Here is a 21,755-nt window from a genome sequence, read left to right on the forward strand (position 1 = left end):
AATATGAGAAGTCAATGAAATATTTGTACAATGTATACAATGGAGGATTAGGAAGTATTAAAGATATAATCATTAGTGTTAGCTGAAATTTTTGGGATGAGTAGTATCATGACATGATATTAGAGCTCTGGATCCGAAAGATCAAGAGTTTGATCTTTGGTGAATCCTAAAATCAGTTTAAACTTTTGGAATTTGGATCCTCTAAATTTTAAATTTGTACTTTAGAAAGTAAAGTGTAATCTTCTACCTTTGAATGGTTTCTCTTTCATATTTATTTTTTGTCCTACCTATAAAATAAATGGTGAGAGATCACACTTTATTCTCTAAAATGAAATTCAAACTTTAAAGAATTCAAATCCAAACTTTTGGAAAGATGTTTATTATCCCTAGTATTCAAATAGTTATTCTAGATAATATAAGAGATGTTTATTTTATAACTCAATAGCCCATTGTACAACGAGAATATTGCCAGTAGTTATTATCAAACAGATGGATTGCATAGTATAGATGGTAGGAAAATTAATTGAAATTTTATATAAAATAAAAAATAAAATAAAATACATAAAATATAAATCATAATATAATGTAAATAATCAAATCATAAGGTTTAACATAAAGCTTTAGAATTTATTTATTTATTTATTTTGTAGACTACTCACATTTATTTACTTAAGACAAAATATAATTAGAAAAAGGAAAAAAAAGGAATAAAGGATAATGTTGTTGCATGAGAGAAATCGTGGTGTGACTGCGTATTCGTCATCTTCTTGGGAATGAGAGTCGTTTATAACTTGTTCTCTTCCTTCTTCTTCTTTCTCTAATTCTCTTCTAAGGTTATAAGTGTAACAGTCATCACTAAGATTAACAATAGATAGGATAAAATAAGATTTAGACTCGATTTTAATTTTATTTATGGTTAAATTTTTTTTTAAAATTCTATCATATTTTATTTATAAGTTAAAAATTTCTTAATTTTAACTCTATCTGCATTCTAAAATTTTAAATTCTACCATATCTAATTTTATTCATAAAAATAAAAATTTTTTAAATAAATATAAAATTCAATAATTTTAAATTTTATATCTATTAATAAAATAAAAAATAAAAAATTAAATTCAAATTAAAATTAAAAACAATAAAATTTTAAAAAATTTAATATAAAATTACAAATAATATCAACTAATTCAATAATTATTTTAAATTTTTATAAAAAAAAGAATATGAGTACAAAATTCACTTTTTTCGTTACATTACATAACTTTATATATGTTATATAATATATTAGGGTGCGAATAAGATAGAATAAGATATACCTAAATTCGTATTCTATTCTATTTGTATACAAATTTACATCTTATCTTATCCTATTTTATCTGCTCATTGGAGATAAAGTAAACAACCCTAAACAGAACGAATTAGTCCGAATTAAATACCCTCGCATAGGATATATACTACGAGCCCTAGTCATCACCCACTACTCATTACTTCACTCGTGTTTCTTCTTAAACACACACTCTTCACTCTTCTCTCTTCTCTTTCTTCATCACCATCCATGGCTCCCCCATCACTCTCTCAATCTGAAAAAACTGAACAACAACTGCCACCTCATCACCACCACCTCCAAGACCTCCTCAATGTCGCCCGCCCTTTCCTTCGCCGGGAGCTACACTCTGTTGACAACAACCTCCCGTCGTTGTTTGACCTACTCTGCTCTGTCGGCGCCGGCGAGTGCTGGCACAAGCATGGCAGCTTCCTCGACCACCTCACCGACGTCTACCGCATCCTCAAGCTCTGGAAGGCACCGGACTCCGTCTGCCTCTGCGGCCTCTTCCACTCAGCATACTCCAACTCCTACGTCAACCTCGCCATCTTCGACCCTTCCACCGGCCGCGACGTCGTTCGCGGCCACGTCGGCGACGAAGCCGAGCGCCTCATCCATCTCTTCTGCATCGTTCCAAGGCAGCCGCTCATCCACGACGACCTCCTCTTTCGTTACTCCGACGAAGAACTCGTCGACCACCTCCGCGAATCAGAGATCTCACTCAACAACGCCAAGGAGAAAGGAATATTCAACGGAGAAGAACACTGGAGGAAGAAGGTGCAGGGAATCGTTCCGGCGGAGGGAGTTATCGTGAAGCATATCCGTACGGGGGAGGACGTTAGGGTTTCGAGGAGAGCGGTAGCGATTTTCCTGATGTTAACAATGGCGGACTTCTGCGACCAGTGGTTCGGTTTCCAGGACACGCTTTTCGAGAACGACGACGGCCGCCTCGAGTTTTCCGGGAACAATTGCGAGGCTCTATGGCCCGGAGACGGAAAGCCCGGGCTTTGGTTCAGCTCGATTTCGAGAATGGGCGCGGTTTATAACCTAATTTGGAGGGAGGAAGAAATTTTTGTGTTGGAAAATAAAAAAAGTAAAACTGATTATGATTTTCATTTTGATAGGGACGAGCACATTGAGCTGGTTGTGCCGCCGGTTTTCGATAACTGCACGAAGGTTGTGGCGGCGGAGGATGGGATAGCGGCGAGGGAGTTGTACTGGGATGCCGTGTGCGGCAAGAAAGAGGGTTTGGAGAGGAAGAAGGAGTTGTTGTTGGGGTCTATAGAGAAGAATCCGTTTGCAGGTGAGCCGTACGTGGTGCTGAGTCAGGTGTACCTGACCGAGGGGAGGTTCGAGGAGGCGGAGAAGGCGGCGGAGACAGGGCTGAAATTGTTGCTGGAGTGGGGGTGCCCTTGGGATAAGAGGACTTCATGGGAAGGTTGGGTTGCTTGGGTTAGGGTCTTGCTTTTGAAGGCTATGGAGAAATCTTGGCCTAACACGGGCTTCGGTATTCTCAACTTGGGCCTTGTAAAGTAAAATGTATCCATGGCCATTCGTATAAGGGATTTTTTATTTATATAAATTAAATAATTTTATTAATTACCGATTTACATTATTTCTAACGTTTTTACTAAAATATATTATATCTCATAGATTCATATTTCGTTTACAGTATAAACGAAAAAATTTTAAATGTATTTTATTTACACTATAAATGAAATAATTTTAAATATATTTTGTTTACACCGATTTAAAAAATTTTGATCAAAATTATATTTTTAATATTGTTTTATTATTTTAAAAATGATATTTTTATACCTATAAAAATTAAAATTTTTTAATTACTATTACCCGTATTTCATTTAGAAACAAAATACATAGAGTACATCAATTTTCAATTTTCACCTATTACGTGTGCAGCTGTATTACGTGTTTAAAATTTTCTATATTTCATTCACGGTGTAAACGAAATAGTTTACACTATAAATAAATTATGAGATGCAATGCATTTTAAAAAAAATGCTAAAAATGATGTAAATTGATAATTAATAAAATTATTTAATTTATATAAATAAAAAGTCCCTCGTATAAGGGTAGTTAACATAGTTTTGTGGTTAATAAAAATAGAATAAATAGTCATTTTTTAGTATCTAAATTTGATAAAATAAGATTTTAATATTTTGTTTTTAATAAAATAAACTTTTAAATATTAGTTTCATTTGATAAAATGAACTAATTATTAACGAACCACTCTGAACATTTAAATTATTTTGTCAAATAAAACTGATATTTGGTAGTTTATTTAGTTAAAAACAAAAATTAGAGTTTGTTTTATTAAGTTTAAAATTTTATTTAAGATCAAAATAATTATTTGTTCCTAAAACTATGAGCTGAAATATGGTTAAATAATTTAATAAGTTTGATACAACGTTAATTAGAGTATATGTTTATATTTCAATGATAGCTTTTCATACCTGTAATACTTATTATTATTCTCTACTCAATGGTAACAAGTTCTTTTATATAACTATGTATATAATAAGGTTTATCAAAGTACATATTAATATTTTAGGCTGGTTTGAGCTATTTGTTTGCTTCCATCTTAAGCTATTCTAATCTTATCGAACTCGTTTGTTGGATGGGTACCAAAGAAATGTGTAATGGATTAAAGCGAGGCTTCATTCAATGCATAGCAATAATTCATGGAAAATGACTCCACGTGAACAGATCTGAAACTGAAAGCTTTTGCCTCCATCAGCAGTGCTGCAATGAAGAATATGACAATGCATGGCAGGAATAACAATTCCTCATAATAAGATAATTTCGTGTAGTCAGAGAATTTGTCTCGACTCATTTCTTATCGACGAGTTATTTCATATTTACCATTTTCGCCTTGTGCATCCATTAAATGCTAAACAAGTGTTGATAGTTTGGATGATTGGTTTCTTTTTAATTTGTTTTAGATGTTACTTTCTTGTTAGTATGATATGAACTCTTTAATAACTATTTGACTCTACTTCTTGATTGGATACTTGCATACAGTATTATCTCTCTTGGTTATGGTTTAAAAAGAAATATTATCAGTACACTAAAAATAAGTGATAACAAATAATAAAAATTAATTTTTAAATAGTTAATATTAATATTAATATTTTTTTTATTGTAATTTTTTTTGAGAATTTAACGTTTAAAATTTAAGATATATAATTTAGAATTAAAAAAAAATTATTGATGTCAACTAAAAAAAATTGGCTCTGTTTAAATTTGTTGTCAAATTAGTTTTTATATATTTATATATATTTTATTTTTTATATTTTTAAAATGTATTTTATATTTTATACTAATTGAAATACATAGAAATACATAGAAATCTATGGAAGTGTCTAGATGCCTTTAAAATGTGAAAATGACATGTGACTATAGCCTATATGTACATGCAAATAATGACTAAATAATTGTATTTTGTGGGGACTACGGCTTTTATGACTTCTACGATATTTGATTTAAAGAGCTCAAGAGCTAATTGTATTATGTTTGTATAATTTGAACCACTCCAAATTTTTTTATATAATTGATCATAACAACCACAAAACTTTAATGTTTCACCTCATGGTTCATCTTATGACATCTTTTTTGCATTCAATCTGCACCTTTCTTTGATCAAGTTGGTTTATTTTCCTCCTAATAATTGTGGACCTGATTTCAAAATGTATGCTTTTTAAATCAGTATCAACAATATACAATTGATGAGACATTTAACCACACACTTATTAGGAGCTCATCTTATTCCAATGACCATGATGACATGTTGTCATGTTCTTCACATTATGCTGATAATGGAGACCATTACAGTCAAGCCCATCATAATTGAAAATTTGTGAACATTATGGACTATGATTCACAGAGATGGGAGTTTCTTGAGTTAGAGGACTCATTCCTATATGCTTTCAAAATAAATAAAAAATTAAAAAGACTTACTCTTTCTAATCAATTTATGTCATATATGCTAAACTGACTTTGTTGTAAATATCTATTAACTAATAGATGAGTACAAGAGTTAAAATTTGCACCGAAAGCACCTAAGGGTGTAGTGATTGTTGGACTAAAATTTTGTAAAGGGAGGTGGAAATGACCGTGAAGTGTGAACTTTGATTAGGAGAGAAAATGGAAGTATATATAAAAATCAGGAGTTATTTAGAAATTTGGATTCTGGATATTTGGATAATTTTAGGGGTGTACGCGGATCGGATCGGATATGGTCAAAAATTCTATCCAATTCGCACAATTTTCATCGGATCGGATATGATATCTGCGTTTTTTTAGCGTCAGATCCGATCCAATCTGATCTGATTCGCAGATCGGATCGGATCGAATATCGGGTATATCCGCATACTTGAACCTTCTTTTTTTAGTCATATTTCTGTGTTAAAGAAATTCAATAAAAATGTTTCTTTCACACTTTTAAACTTATTTATTTCTAAATAACAAAAATAAAATAAAACAATATATGAATAATAACTACTAACTAAAACATACAAGTAAATATAATACCAAATATATATATTTACATTTTTTAATTATTATTGTGCGGATCTGCAGATCTGCGTATCGGATACGCGGATGCAGAGCAGATATCCGCGATCCAATCCGTAAAGAGTGTAGATCGGATCCTATCCAATCCGATCAGACTGCGAATCGGATCGTATTCGCAATTTTCGGATCGGATGCGAATATTAACCGCGGATTTGCAGATACGATCCGGTCAATGAACACCCCTAGATAATTTGATGGTTGAGAATTGCACATATATGAATTTTGTGGAGAGTTGGAATTTGGCATGTAATAGACAGAATTAAAATTAAAATGATTTGGATGTATTGTCTCACAAAGTAGAAGAGAGAAATTTGCATCATATCTGATATCACTCTATTAATGAGTGAGAGAAGCAAAACTTCGATGTTCAAAGTGGGACTCGTCCCTTTACTATTCATGGAGGGAGAGAAGGAATGCTTTCCATCTGGACAAGGACAGTCCCATATGAGAGGAAAAGTTATTGGCAGTGCAAATCAGCCAGGATCTTCAGATGTTGAATTGGAACAAAACCATATCCTTGATCTTTAATGTTGTTGGACTTGATCACTTGGTGGCAATGACATCTGATTTTCTCTTAGGACTAAATGCTTTATAAGATTCCATAAGTCTTAACCAGTGAAAAATTAAATGGAAGGCTAAGATTTAAGCTTTTTCTTTTTATATACAATGTAATATTTTAACAATTCCTTATTTTCTTTAAACTTGGTGAATTGTACTGTGGCTGGATTGAGTCAAGGAGAATGTTGGGAACCAGGCAATTATATTTAAAAGTGTAATTTTATAAACTTTTTTTTTGGTCGTCGGTAGGGGTGGCAAACGGGCCTAAACCCGCCGGGCCGCCCCGCGTAACCCGCCAAAAAAGGCGGGCTGGGCTGAAAAATTGGGACCGCCAAATAGCAAAAACCCGCCTAACTCGCACCGCTTAAACCGCGGGTTTTGGCGGGCTTTGGCGGGGCGGGGCGGGCTTCTCCGCCGGGCTTGGTATTTTTTTAGTGAGGGGGTATTTTTACAATTTTTTGGCCAAAACCTAACTTCCCCCAACCTAACTTACAAGAGTATGAAGATAAAAATTGAGTGGTTTGAATTATGTTTATGTTACTTTGGAGACAATATTTATAATTATGTTTTAAATTATGTTTATTTTGCTTTGGAGAGAATATTTATACTTATGTTTTGGATGAAAACTTGGTTTATAATTATGTTTATTAGATATTTATAATTACAAAGATTTTATTGTTTATACATATAAAAAATAAAATTTTTTATGCCTTTAGAAATTATAATAGTTAAAAGTAAAAAATAGAAGAGATTTTTTTATATTTTTATATATATTATTTAATAGTTAAAAGTAAAAAAAAAAAGAGGATATTTGGCGGGCTTAGCCCGCCGGCCCGCCAGCCCGCCGTTAGGCGGGGCGGGCTGGGATTTTGGGACCGCCTCACTAGGCGGGGCGGGGCGGGCTTCTGGCGTGGCAGGGCGGGGCGGGGCGGGCTTCCCCGCTTGCCACCCCTAGTCGTGGGTAACTTTAAAATTTTAAGATTCCAAATACTATCAAGGTCTAGAATTCCTATTGGCCCACAGAAGTCATAACAATGATTATATTGCCTTTAACAGTGATTTTCAATGAATAAGACTCTACACATTAATACATGGATTTATCTAAGAAGTGTCATGGAAAACACTATGAAGACTCAAATTTGAAACAAAACATCTTTATTGGATAGGAGAGACTTGAATTTAGGTGGAATACCCTACTCAGAAAACATGCACATATAGACCAAATGCTAATTTATAAGAAGGCTTCCACAATGAAAAGGAGTATTATTTGCCAATTACAACAGAAGATAATAAGAAAGAGGGGGGAACCAAATCTTGTTTTCATTCCCACTACAAAAATGAAACATCAGCTTAGGGAAGCAATCCACATCATGAAACAAAGTTTATTATGTCCATTTGAACTTGTAGCTTAAGCAAGTGCACCAGTACAAGCAGTGACTGGAGTAGCTTCCTGCTGTTTCTTTGGAGTACTATATTTCTTGGTAATAAACCTGGAAAAAATTAACCAAAGTTGGGAGTTCGCAAACCATTCTGAGTTAACAGCCATGTTAATTGTCAAAAACAAGTATTCTTTGATACTTTTCTTTGTTGCTTGCTAACAAATATCACACCAACTTGTGTGTAGCAGATAAAGAGTTTATTCTGTGAGTCATCTTTTTGGGGTAATGGAAGAGAGAGAGAGAGAGAGAGAGAGAGAGACTACAACTTCCAAAGAAATAATTAGCTTTAAAACAGAAATGGTTAGTTTCATAGTTTATTGTGATAGATGGCAAAAATTAGCACTTATGCCACAATTTTGTTCCTTTCTGTTTAGTTGAACACTTCATGATAGATAGTTAAAAAAAATTATAACCCTTTGTGTGTGTGTGGAAAAAATAGCACTAATGCCACAAATTTATAACTTTCTACTTAGAAGATACCAAATTATGAAATTTTAAATTGTCACACCAAAAGTTCAGGGTTCATGTTTAAGATATCAGCAAAGGAAAAAATAGAGAGGAGCAAACAAGGTTACCTAAAGAAGTCCCTCCACAGCAACTCAAACATCAACCAATTTGTTCCATTGCTGGATGAGCCATTTCCACCATCATTAAGCTTTGATGAAGCAGCAACAGTTCTATTAGTGGCAAAATGCATCAGTAAATGTATATCCCAAGCATATGTGACAAAATGATATCATTAAATAAAATGAAAGAATACTTAAAATAGAACCTGCTGGCAGTTTTCTTTAGCTCCTCAAACATTGTACGAGGAGAGAGACATCCCATTGCCAACCATGGAGAAATTTTGCAGGAGAAGTTGGCACCATAAATACTATCTTGTGCACCATCTTTAATCCCTTTGTTTGGTTGAGCTTCACACTCAGCTGCAAATTTTTTGAGCCTTTGTAGGGCTTCAGTTTCCCCTCCAACCATAGAATTATTAGCAGCTGCTTTCCCCTCCTACATGATGAGCAATGGCAATCAATATCATCACAATTCACCAAAAATCTATTTGCCTTCTCCAGGGAACATAAGAATGCCAAGGTAGATACACTTTGGCAATAGAAAAGAAGAGATATTTTTGTCAAGTAAAAACTTATAGAATTCAAGTTAGGTCTCAATAAACAGGAAACATATTATGCTGGTAGTTGTTTTCATCCATTTCATGACAGTTTCCTAGACGTGATTAGTGCCTAGTATAAAACCATAAGCCATTTTGAATTCAAAGTTTTTTACAGCAACTAAAGGCTAAAGCACTTTGAGAAGATCTAGAACTACTTTATGCTGATGCCTGAATTAAACTGAACGCAGTACTACAGATTCATTTATGGTCCAACATCTATTGGTAGGAGGGAAAGATGCAGGACCCGGCGAAGATACCCGCAACATTAATCCATCCTACTTTGCCACTGGACATCCAGTCCAAACACCTGAATCAGGACACTAAAATCTGAACATTCCTAAATGGTTTCACCTATAACTTTTATTTGTTTTTCTCTACCTCTAGCTATTGTATTGGACTACCCTCCATCTGATCATTTTTATAAGTTCGCGTCTTCTCATATAACTAACCGATTAGGCAACATCTACCTTTTTCCTCCCACAATAAGTATTACCTAAGCATTTTCCTCTAATGCATTAATTCCATATCTTATCAGAACCAAAAAATTCAACCGAAAAACTAACTACATTACTCAATACAATGCTAGACAAATATGAATATAAGTATGCATCATAGCTCAAAATCATCATAAACCAGACCAAACCAAAGACACAAACCTGAGCCATTGTAGCAGCCGGATTAAGGCCAAGGTCAGTCAAAGTAGGAATATCGCCGGGCTCAACATCGCCGCGCTTCGGCAGACCTTTGAGCTGATCCAAAGCCTCAATAGTCTTCCTAATATCCAAGCCTTTCACCTTATCCCTAAACCCTCCATAATTGGAAGGCATATCTTCCAACCCAAACGGCAAATCATCAACATGGTACAATGTGCTTCCCCAAAAGCACTTCACTTCAACATTCTCCTCTTTCATAACCTTCTCCACCTTCTCCTCAGTTTTAACTTCATCATGTGAAACCTCTTTATGCATATACACAGCATCAGCACCAACGGCTTTAACAAGCTCAACTAAAACCGTTTCTGGTTTCCCAACCCTGACAACGAGATCCGACCCACGTTCTTGAAGATTCTTCCTGAGATTCGAAACCGATTGGATCAAGAAATTGGCGCGAAAAGGACCGGTCTTGTCGAACCCTGAAGAGGATTTGCCGTAATCCGAAGGGTCGAAGCAGTAAACAGGTAAGATTGAGAGTGATTCGTTGTGCGCGGTGTTTAGGGTTTCGTTGTCGTGGACGCGTAGGTCGTTGCGGAACCACACGACGGCGGCGCGGCGGAGTGCGGCGGCGCCTGAGGGGTCAGAGGGGCGGTGGGGGAGAAGAGGGAAAGGGGATTGGAGTGGATTGTGGGAGATTGTTGACTTGAACGAAAGCTTGTTGTTAATGGAGTTTGAGGAGAGAGAAAGTGGGGTTGATGTAGAGAGAGAAAGGTGGGTGAGGGAAGAAGCTTGGGTTGGGACTTTGAGCTTATTGGGTTGTTGGGGAGAGAACAAAGTTTGGGTCTTTGGTTGGAGGAAGAAATGGGTTGGGAGGATGGTGGAGAGAGAGAGGGATAGTGAAGCCACTGCAAATGGTGGTGGTGGAGGAGGTTGTTGTTGAGTGGTGTGTTCTTCGGAAAGAACTATGCTTTGGTTTTGGTTTTCATTAGTTTGGTCAGTGTTGTGTGGTGGTTGTGGCATTTGGTGGTTGGAATCCATTGGTGGTGTTTGGAGATTGAAGATAAGCTATCTCTATTTTGGGGTGCTATTTGGTTTATGTATGTTTGTACCTACCTATCTCTGCTTCTGGGTTGGGTTGGGTTTCGAGGATGATGGTGTGATTAGGAGTAGGTGAATGTGAGTGTATGTGTCAAACTGTTACTCTCTCTTTTTGAGTTGTTTTGTTTTTGGCCTTACTTAGGCTTAGAGTTCTGTTTGCAAATATCAAATGTGAAGAATTTTGTAAATGTAATAATCATTTGTGGGGATTTTTATATTGTGTGTTCCTTGATGACTTTCTTTTTGTAAAAGTAGGACTTGGAGATCACAAAGTTACGGTTGCCACCTAACCTTTCTTTTTTTTTTTTTTATTTCTATTTTTTTCCTACTAACTTTTCAATAGCGTTTGGTCTAATGCAATACATTGAACATGCTTAAGTTCATGTTTATTCTACATTTTTGAAATAGCATTAAACTCATGTTTTAAATGACATCCATGTAGAGGGATGGCCTTCCATGCTCACAAACCATAAATCATCATAATTTATTGTTATTGCTACTATTATGCAAGAGTACAATATCACCTAGTTGAATTATCTTGTGAGATTGATAGAAAATAATATATTAAAATTTTGTATATTAATACTAAGATTTCTAGTTTTAGCATGATGCTAAAAGAAAAGAGATAGATAGAGTTTTAATCCCTTACTAGTAATACTAATTTCTAAAAGTTTTATTAGGTTTTTGCTAAGATATATTTAACCAAAATAAAGGTTACAATTTATAAATCATTTCATAAAGGATACCAAACATTTTGGTGAATTTAAATAATTTTTATAAGAAAAACACTATATTAAACCAAATTTGGTGCTTCTTCTTCAATTTATTAAAAATTTTGTTATGATAATTGTTATAAAATAAAACAAAATTTGTATTTATTTGGTTTATTCATAATTTACTTTTACCATTGGAAAACATCATAAATTTGGTATTTTTTCCTATGTGGTCAAATATTTCTATAAAATTAACAGCCAGATTAACACATTCTCTGGTAAAAAACAGGAAAATCTAGTAAGTGGGCCAGAACTAGAAACATAATCTTTGGTTTGCATCAAATAGTGTACTGTTACACACAAAGACAAGGTTTTCTCCTTAGTCTTTTCCTTCATCCATTACAACAAACAAGAAACTACCACATACAAATACATATTTAACACAAGGTCAAGGTCATGGTCAGTGGTAACTAGTTAAGGTGAAAAAGTCAACAAATTTTCATAGCTTAATGGCTTTTTTACATGTACCTGCCATTGTTGATTGTGTTAACATGAACATGAACTTTCACCTTATGCCACTGAGATGCAACTCCAAGAGAACATTCTGTGTTTCTGCAGTGAATCTCAACAATGACAGCATTAGCAATAATGACCCTTTACTCCTTTCAGCAACTACCTCTGCTTTTCTTCGTTCTCAGGAAACTCTAAGGCCAGGCAAACACTACATCATAGTTCTTTTTTCTCTCTGTGACACATTTTATCAAGCATTTGGAGTTCACTACCTTGTATATTCATTGTGTGCTCAAGGTTCCTTAGTTTCAAGTTATTATCTTAAGATATGAATTGCGTAAATAATACTCTCTTTATTTCATTGTTACTTCTTGGTACAAATTGTATCCAAAAATATTGATACAAGACAGTAACAAATTGTATAAAAAAATATTGTGCTAATTAATATTATGTACTTTTGTGTGCCTTGTTGTAAATAAGAGCAACACTCATAGTAACTCTTCTTCACAAGTGCAGACCCTTTATTTGTGGACCAGTATGCTTCATATCTTGTCCCTCAAAATTTTCACAAGGAAAAGGTGCAGGATTTGAACCCCTATTGCCTTGCAACTAAGTTCATTGATGATAAATTGCTTCATACAGTGAATCTTATTGATGGAGTTAAGCAGGTACTAGTTGATTGCATTTACATATGACATAAATTTGTGCTTCTTTTCATGTATTCTGATAGTTTGATAAGGTTACTTCCTCTAATTGCAGGTTGTTTTGTTAACTGATGGCATGGATACGCGGCCGTACAGACTTCGGTGGCCTGCTTCAACCATAATATTCGACATATCACCGGAAAGGATATTTCAAATAGCAGCTGAGAAGCTTGAAGGTGACAATGGTTCATCAAGTTATTGTGGTATTTTAAGCATGTATTATTTGTCAAAATTTAATATCTTTTAATCATAGTGACTATGATCCGAGTGGGAAAACCTGTGTGATTATGTAATCACTGGCATCTAGGCCAGTCAATTCTTAGGGATCAAATTCAAGACCTCTCTGGTTAAGGAATCAAGAGATGTACCACCTTAGAGTGAAGTGAGTTACATTTTTATGTTTATACCAGAAAACAAGTGTATGTTACATGGTTTTTTCAACCAAATCAAAGACTTATATGATACCAACCACCAACCGAAAAACTCTGAACATGTTTCAGGGGAAGAAAAATTATGAAGTTATAGACACCTAATTGTGTTTCTTTCTTTTGATTCAGGTGCTGGGGCTAAGGTTCCCAAAGGTAGCTTACTCTATCATATTCCTTTGGAATCATCTGACATAAAGCAAAATTTGCAACTTAGAGGATATAATGGTAGTAGGCCAAGTATATGGGCAATGCAGGTGATTAAGTTTATAATTCTTTCACATTGATAAACAATTGAACTCAAACAAAGTTGGCAAATCATGAAAGAAAGAAAAAAGAGGAATTCAAATAATGTTACTCATAAGAGTTTATTCCTGCAGGGGTTTCCTATGATGACATTGGCAAATTTTGAAGAAGTTTTGTCAATGTTAAGCAGTTTGGCCATGGAGGGAAGCTTTTTTCTGGGAGAGTTGCCTACATTTTTATCTGATGCAGAAACAGAAATTAAGGTTAGTTTGCTATTAATTTTCAAGTAAATTGAGTTATGTTAAGATGCATTGAGTTATGAATGTACCAAATTTTCTAAGTAAACAAGCTTTTTTCTGCTGATGCCTTGGACTGTCCAACACAAAGCAATGGCTGGATAAACTCTTCATGAGCAACGGCTTTCGTGTCGAAATGATTAATCATAAAGGAGTTTCTGAAAGTTCAAAAGAAGAATTTGCTTCAGCACATTACAGTAACAAGCTGTTTGTTGCTGAACAACTACGACTTTCAGATGATCAGGTGAGACATCTTCTTTTCACTACAAATTTGTCTTTCCTTGGCCTAACTCCTTCTTGGTAAAAATACACTAACTTCTCTTAAGATTTCTGTTAAATAACATCTATTTATCTATTTATTTTTATTATATAAAAGTTGATACCAACATCTTTTACATTGAGTTTAAGCCATGTTTTCTCCTCTAATGATGTCATGTCAGCAACTTTGATTACTTGGCAAAACTTAAAAATCAAGTAAAAGATTTTTAAGAAATTAAAAAAAAAATCTTATCTATTATTATTATTATTACCCAATTTTTGTATGTTTTTGATATTTTGCCAAGAGATGTGTCGTGTATAATATCATGTAACTCCGAAGAGTGAAATCTAATTTACCCTATTTTCACATCTATATGGTTTTTGGTTATGTGAAGACATCAATGATGGATGGTGTCTACAGAGATCAAGCTTTTTTATGTGATACCAATTTTCATTTCATATTGTATTGAAGTTACAATTGGCATTGTAAAACTCAAGTGACTATCAGGCATTGATATTTTGGCAGATGGAAGCATGGAGAAGACAATTCCAAAGGGTAGAGGATGAAGGAGATGAAGAAGGCTTTGAAGAGTTATAGAAGTAATTAGATATATTTCTCTAGTGTTGGAAGTTTGCATGCATAATTGTAAGTTTATAATTTGATTGAGCATATTCAAATTATCAACTATCAAGTGCCAGTTTGCTCAGTGAATAACCTTCATTATGCAAACTTGTAAAAAGAGTCAATTTGATTTAATGTGATCCTTTGCTAGGCAAATGAAAAATGGCAATTTCCATGAAAAATTACTAGATGGTACAGAACATTAAGAGTGAGAATAAACTTGTTAATAAAGTCTCTCTTGTGAAAAAGAACAGAAACTTCAATAAACCTTAAAATAAGTTAAAAAAAGAAAAGTGACACTATATACACCAATCACTGCTCATAGCTCTCACACTACTAAGACAACAAAATATCCACCTACCAGCTACCATCTAAGAAGCACACGCATGAAACCACCAAACTGAATTGTATTTACAATAAAATAAATCAATGAGCTAGTAATGAAGTGGAATTTCAAAAGGGCAGTTGCAAGATGGTCAAATGGAAATGGCCAGCAGATAGCAACTTGATTGTCAACACTCAACAGTCCAAAACTCATCCTCGAAACAAGGTGCGGCGGATGAATAATGTGAATGTACTCAACTGAAGGTCACATGTCAATACCCCCTATAAAAACAACAGAAGAACTTTGAAGTTGCAGTGGAAGGATACTACTGTTGATTCAAAACAGGAAGTGACGGCCGTGGTCTGACAACATTCAGAACTCCCCTTGCAGTTGCCTGTTAAGGGACAAAACAAGAGCTCGATTAAGAAAACTGATCTAAACAATTCAGTCAGAAAGACAGGATTTTCTTGCTTTTGTTATTTCTTTCACATAATCTTAGAAACAAAAAAACAGATTAAAACAAGGAAGCACTTCTGTATTAAAGACTGAAAACAAGAAATAAAAAACAGAGAATAGAAAAGGAAACTAGATATACACCATGTATCTATCTGACTGATTTACCTCGAAGAAGGAATTCAGATTTAACCGCAAGAGAAAACGTCTTAAGAATGGAGCCCGCTGACTCCCAGCAAGCCTACTGCTGCGCAGTATAGTGTACAAGGAATTTGATTTCTTGTTGAATTCCTATAGAAATTAAAGCAAACATAAGAATATAAATTGAAGACAATGGTTTAATAATAAAAGGTCGAGTTAAATGAGACTGGTTTAGGACACAAAGTGTATGATCCATATAACCAATCTTAACTAGAGCGGTAAACGGCTTAGTTGTTATTATGTATTAATTTCTTCCTTACCTAAAAATTTTCAGGCATACCTCTAATCAATATATAACCTGTATGAGAGAATAATGGCTATACTCATTGTGGAGTTATTTGACAAGATCAGTGATGCACAATTACCTCGGCTATGTGTTCCAGTTCCACAGTATTTGAACAATGATCTTGGTTCTCAAGATTCCAGCAGAATTGTAGGCAGAGCTTCATGATACTATCCAGTATCCTTGACACAGAACCAATGTCCAAGAACGTTTGCGAAATTAAGGCTAATAGATACCTGTTGGAGACATAACATAATGTATTAAGGATGCTGTAATAAGCAATATTTAGAAGAGAAAAAAAAAGAAGGGGGGGGGGGGGATATCCCATAAGGAATAAAAATATCAACCTTAACAAGATAACAAAGCTATAAATTTGGTAAATACATAGTTATTTGATGGTCAACAACAAGCCAAATTTAATTTGAATGAATACATTTATGACCATAATAATTTTGCACGTTAAATAGTTTGGTAATAATACATATTTACGTCAACCTATAAGATGTGAAAAATTTAAAGCATGCAATTGAGAAATTATTACTCTTGATGAAACCCGACAAGTTCAGTAAAGTCATGAGAGTCTTGGATATGTGTTTGTAAGATATTCCATTGAGACTCTATTACATCCACCTGCAAAGGAAAGCAGAGGTTATAAAATATGAAATAGATTTTTTTTTTTTCCAGCGCTCCGCCTTCTTTATCAATACAACAGAAGTATCTGCCTACAACTAGTAATTTACATTTACATTTAAAAATCACTCATGCTAACCCAAGCAGTAGAAAAACCATACAAATTTGAAATGACATCAAAATTTGTAAATGTATTGATCAAATATTCGCAAAAATGAAATATGCAGAAATGAAAAGAACATAAATTGTACAAGATCTGTTGATCACCATTTGTTCCATTTCTGCTCATATGAAGCATTTTAAGTAAGTTATTAAGTGCATGAGTATGTAATTAGCACAACAGCACTGAACTAGTGTAATAGATCATACAACAACTTCTAACAATGATTATTGCAGTCATCTAAAATTTTTAGCATAAATATCAAGTCATGTAGAACAACCTGAATATAAAATTGGAGATTTCTGATCAAGAATGCCATATGTTCTCTAACACGCCACATTGGTCGAGATCGCTGAGATTTCTGCTGTGCCGTTGGGCTCTTAGCTCGATCCTTTTTGCGTTTGGCAAAATCACGGTGATATTGATGCATTACAGATGCCCACAGTTTCTCTAACTCCATTTGTGTTCGTTTGAGCCGCAGTAAGTATTGGAAAACTCTAAGATATCTGTTAATTGTGCCAAAATTTAGTGGCCTATTGAAAAATATCATGTTTTATTAAGCCATGTAATGTCACATTATTGTCCTAATACGTGAGCAGGATTATTGAGTCTCACATAGATGGTCAAAATTAACAGACAAAGTCATTTGACTTTTTTAATTTTATTCTAAGAACTCATTAATCTTGACCATTTAAACTAAAAATAAGACCATAGTCAAGATTTATTCATAATTAATAACCAATGATCTCTCACAAGATATATCCTCTACAAAAGATGTCTCTCCTAAACCAAATGGTCCCTTTAAGGTATTCAACATCTCCTATATGCCTTGATGACACGGTTTGCATCTATGAGGCCATAACAATTTCTAAATTTATCATTTCAGAAGGGAATTCAATCACATCGAGTATATCTAAGCAGGACAGGAAGAGGAAAGAATCCACCATTAACATCAATATTATAGGAGTAAAACCTTACTTAGAGAGGACTTCTTGAGTAAAGAACAAATGCAAAGGCCAATCAACAGAATACTCAAGGGCAAGACCATCCCAACCATCAAGTGACATTTCTGAAGAAGCACCAGAGCTTCCATCTGCTGAAGTGTTTGCCCTTGATACATCTAATGGGGAAGGTCTAACTGTGATTCCATAAGATGGCATCCTAGAAGAGGGAAAGTACATTTCATAACAGCTCCAAGCTAACTAAAACAGAAGAACTAAAAATGAAGGCAGAACCTTACCGCAAGGATACTTTAGAGAAATATTTATCTTCTTCACCAATAGTTTTTAACGCAGCCTGCATTTCAAGGAATTGGAATCAGCTTTCATTGATGTAGTTAAAACATGAACAAGCTTAAATAGTTAAACGATGAACCGCGATAAGAAGTAAAGATCATATGCAAAATTTAACTGACCAGCTGAAATGGCACCATAAGATCAGCTTCAGCAGTTGATTGCCGAGGTGGCAAACGCATTAGCTGGCGACTTTCCTCGAGGAAACACTAGCACAGAAAATGATGCATGTATAAAAGATTTCAGTATTTTTTTCATAAAAGACAAAATATTAGTAATTAGAAAAGGTTACTACAAAAGGCAAGGAGGACAAAAGATCCTCATACAAAAAATAAAAAAGATCAATAAAAAATAAGAATCAACACAAGTCAGCAGAAAAATGTTAGTAGTATAGATAACTTTTCATACTTTACCTGGAAGAAATCTCCTTTTGCCAAAAGAAAATAGTCTTTCAGGGCCTTCAAGTGACCATTCAAGTCAGCTCGTACAACCACAAGCTGTGGACAGAGAGAATCAACATGAATGGTGTAGAATGCAAATGCACCAAATACTAATGAACATATGAACTGAAATATGATGTTAAGCACCTGCCAGAGACGACTGGCTGCAATAGCCTGAATAGAGTCCACAGCACATTCAAATGATCTTTTATGAAATTCAGATGATTCCTGTGGAAAACTAACTATGAGTTTGCAACTTAAGCCTAGTTGGAAAACGGGAAAGAGAATCCATATCAGAAGGCATAATCCATCAATCAGTTAGCATTGTCAAAGTAAACCGAACTATACAAGTTCACCAACAACCCAACGTACGTGTAATAGAAGGCAATAAAATAACAAAATTAGTATAAAGAATACAGTTAAGTGATAGGTTAGGAGACGAAAACCTTTAGGTCGAGGAGCATTGCTTCAATCTTATCCGACTCATTTTGTGGAAGTAAATCTTCTCCCATTCCTGAATTAATTAGGGGCTCCCTCTGAAAATGAAAACGTCCTGCTAATCCATGTATTTTCTGAAAGCTTTTTGGTATTTGAGGATTCACAGTATCCCCAGACTGGAAGGAAGGACTAGGATTCCGCAGAACCCTAACAGCTTTACCAGCAAAAAGAATTGATTCTGCAACATGCATAGGTATATACTCTGGCAGCATATCCTGCAAAACAAAAAGTATAAATAAATTGGCAAAGTTCATTAACTCATGAGTTTCAAAAATAAAGTCCATGTATTGGAAAATTTATGAAATTTATTTGTATGAACCTTCGTATCCTGCCACTTTAAAGTAAAAGCAAAATTAACTCCACAATATATTAACTAGAACAATTTTCATCTGAAACAAACACACTGCATCATATGTCAGGAATTAGAATTAGAATAATTACCCAATAAGGATGAAAGCCCAAGTGCCAATCAGATAGAGATGCATCATTAGTTGACATGCGTGCCAACTTGTCAGAGATGTCTGAATTAGATGAGCTATTCTCTACCTCTCTATCTTCTTGCCTAAAGTGTAGAATGAATAAGGTCAAGTATATAATTTGCAAAGTAATTGAAAATATCAGATCTCAGAGACTAAGAAATCAGAAATCTTCAACGTTATCCAAACAACTGCAAAGTTTTAAAAGAATTGAAGAGACATATACATGGATATCAACAGTATACTAGCTAAAATATTGCTTTACCTCCTAATGAAAAACTCTCCATGCTGGTCTTGAAGAATTCCATAAACCATCCATGAAGCAAGTTGATTATACATCACCTGATGTGCGTGCCAAAGAAGCCTAAGCTTTGAAAAACAATAACCGCAAAAAGGTCAACTAATTAGCAGGGAGCGAGATCAAAGTCAATACAAAGAGCTTAGCATTTCAAAAACCACAATAAAATAAAACATCACTAAAATGCAACCCAACCCAACACAATAGCCTTCAATAATTTTTCCCTTCACTCCAATGATTTGTCTACATTATATACTATACCAATTACTAAACCTAACATATTTACAAGTTAAATATGTAAATATTTTATTGACTTGTACAAACCCAAATTTTATACAGAACATATAGCTGGAAATGACATAGCATGCATCTTACCAATAACCAGAATATTGTGAGAAAAGAACCATATACCTTTGCATGCATGTCTGCAGTTCAGGAACTCCACAGTGGCATCTTTTATATAGAAGATTAAGAAGCTGACCCCCTCGAATATCATCACGCTCAATCTTTAGGATGAGCTCATACAGAGGTGGCAAGATGGTAAAAAACTGAAAAGCACACCCAAAAAACAAAGTCAACATAAAAAAGAAAACCCTGCATCAACAAGAGAAAAAAAGAAAAACAAACGAAATCCACCTTGTTAAGGCCTTGAGTGACTGTAGCCAAGATTGGCTTGGTTTCAGATAACAACAACTGTTCAATATGCAGAACAGCTGACCTATAAATCGAGAGAACCTCAACAATTCCATTGGCTAGTGCCCTACGATAAACACTAGGCTTTTCTACTTTCGACACATCAGAAACATTCCCCAAAGGTTTTGCATTCAAATATGCAGTTGAAGACCTAATCCAGCTTAAATTTCTAGACTTGCATGTGAATCGATCAAGCTCCCTATAATAAAATCCCAATGCAATGATCTTCTCAATAAGCTGCCTGCAACAACACACAATCAATTCCAATCCCTAAGTGCAGTGTCACAGCTCAACAAGTCTCAATTGTTAGAAGGTTTAATGGGGTTTGGGAAAAGATTTGAACTTTGGGGGTAGAGAGAGAAGAGAGAGAAAGCAGAACCTGTCGCTAGGGTCGATGAAGGAGATATCGGGAGCGAGAGTGAAGGTGCATTCGTCGGAAATTGGGGTTTGGTCGGAGAGGAGGTGGTTCTCCTCACGGCGGTCGACGATCAAGTCGCCGGTGTAGCCCAGCAACGCCATCAGAAGCTCGTGCAGCATTTTTTTTTTCTTTTTTGAAAATGCGAGGTTTTGGCGCAAAATGTAGCTATGGATTGTGGTAACTGTTCATGTGAATTTTGTGAGGGATTATAAATCGTTAATGGTGTTAGTGATTAACAATGAGAATTGAGAGTGATTAGAATTTGTGGTTGGTGCAGCTGAGAAGAAAGTTGGAAGAGAGAGTCCAAACTCCAAAGTGAAAGTTGCAGGCTTTGCTTCCTTTGCTACGCTCATTTTTCTTCCCAACCGCTCGGAGAAAATAAAATTAAAAATAAAGAAACAAAGAATAAAAGTGATTATTTTGGTTTAAAAAATTAACTTTTTACTGAAAAGATTGCCTTTTATATTTTGCTGTAAATTTTTTAAAATAAAAATCTGTATTAAAAAATTATTTTTTAACATTTTTTATAAGTGGATAATAAGATTTGTTTAGATATTATTAAATGGTTAGAATGAAACTTTTTTTCTATTTTTTATTGTATTTGACAAATTTTTAATGATAAAATAAAAGTATTAGAAAAAACAAAAGATATTTTTTTTTAGAAACTACAAGCTTATAATTTATATTTAAAAAAATATATTTAAAAAATATTTTTATATTACTATCTTTAAACATAATTAATAAATAAAAAAATTAATATAAAATATTTAAACATAAAATTACTTTAAAAAATCGTTAAAAAAATCGAAAACTCATCCAAATAAATCATAAAACTAACTTCAACAAAGATTGTTTTTAATTATATAAGAAATTAAAACATACATTCGCTATAAGAAATAATTATAAACAAATATTTGCTATAAATTTTTATGATATATACTATTTTAAGGTATAAATTTATGATAACACCATGTTTACCATTAACTT

The 21,755-nt window shown here is 34.2% G+C and overlaps 4 protein-coding genes across 11 annotated transcripts; 2 read left to right on the forward strand and 2 right to left on the reverse strand.

The window, feature by feature from the left end:
- Window positions 1-1,065: 1,065 nt before the first annotated feature.
- Window positions 1,066-2,920, forward strand: LOC112728552 (uncharacterized). Its single transcript, XM_025778735.3, has one exon. It carries the CDS (start codon window positions 1,553-1,555, stop codon window positions 2,855-2,857), a length of 1,305 nt encoding a protein of 434 aa, XP_025634520.1. The 5' UTR covers window positions 1,066-1,552; the 3' UTR covers window positions 2,858-2,920.
- A 4,767-nt stretch (window positions 2,921-7,687) lies between these two features.
- LOC112728553 (blue-light photoreceptor PHR2) lies at window positions 7,688-11,108 on the reverse strand. Its single transcript, XM_025778736.3, has 4 exons — window positions 9,733-11,108; window positions 8,684-8,913; window positions 8,487-8,588; window positions 7,688-7,962 (listed from the first exon to the last, which is right to left on the reverse strand). The coding sequence occupies exons 1-4, from the start codon at window positions 10,765-10,767 to the stop codon at window positions 7,881-7,883; spliced, it is 1,449 nt and encodes a 482-aa protein (XP_025634521.1). The 5' UTR covers window positions 10,768-11,108; the 3' UTR covers window positions 7,688-7,880.
- A 787-nt stretch (window positions 11,109-11,895) lies between these two features.
- On the forward strand, window positions 11,896-14,783 carry LOC112728555 (O-methyltransferase 1, chloroplastic). Of its 8 annotated transcripts, none has more exons than XM_072209899.1 (7): window positions 11,896-12,254; window positions 12,567-12,718; window positions 12,810-12,930; window positions 13,312-13,436; window positions 13,560-13,688; window positions 13,813-13,965; window positions 14,506-14,783. In XM_072209899.1, exons 1-7 carry the CDS (start codon window positions 12,050-12,052, stop codon window positions 14,575-14,577), a joined length of 957 nt encoding a protein of 318 aa, XP_072066000.1. In that variant the 5' UTR covers window positions 11,896-12,049; the 3' UTR covers window positions 14,578-14,783. The 8 variants fall into 8 exon arrangements, with proteins under 8 accessions (XP_072066000.1, XP_072065995.1, XP_025634523.1 ...); XM_072209894.1 differs by having other exon boundaries at window positions 11,913-12,347; window positions 12,810-12,957; window positions 14,488-14,783; XM_025778738.3 differs by having other exon boundaries at window positions 11,913-12,347; window positions 12,810-12,957.
- Window positions 14,784-14,803: 20 nt separating this feature from the next.
- LOC112728554 (gamma-tubulin complex component 4 homolog) lies at window positions 14,804-21,167 on the reverse strand. Its single transcript, XM_025778737.2, has 16 exons — window positions 20,730-21,167; window positions 20,294-20,591; window positions 20,069-20,205; window positions 19,625-19,723; window positions 19,325-19,445; window positions 18,832-19,098; window positions 18,533-18,613; window positions 18,359-18,442; window positions 18,068-18,154; window positions 17,894-17,949; window positions 17,632-17,814; window positions 16,934-17,159; window positions 16,405-16,493; window positions 15,946-16,099; window positions 15,548-15,670; window positions 14,804-15,320 (listed from the first exon to the last, which is right to left on the reverse strand). The coding sequence occupies exons 1-16, from the start codon at window positions 20,885-20,887 to the stop codon at window positions 15,252-15,254; spliced, it is 2,232 nt and encodes a 743-aa protein (XP_025634522.1). The 5' UTR covers window positions 20,888-21,167; the 3' UTR covers window positions 14,804-15,251.
- Between the last annotated feature and the right edge of the window lie 588 nt (window positions 21,168-21,755).

The sequence above is a fragment of the Arachis hypogaea genome, chromosome 12, assembly GCF_003086295.3.
Source record: "Arachis hypogaea cultivar Tifrunner chromosome 12, arahy.Tifrunner.gnm2.J5K5, whole genome shotgun sequence".
NCBI classification, from domain to species: Eukaryota; Viridiplantae; Streptophyta; class Magnoliopsida; order Fabales; family Fabaceae; genus Arachis; species Arachis hypogaea.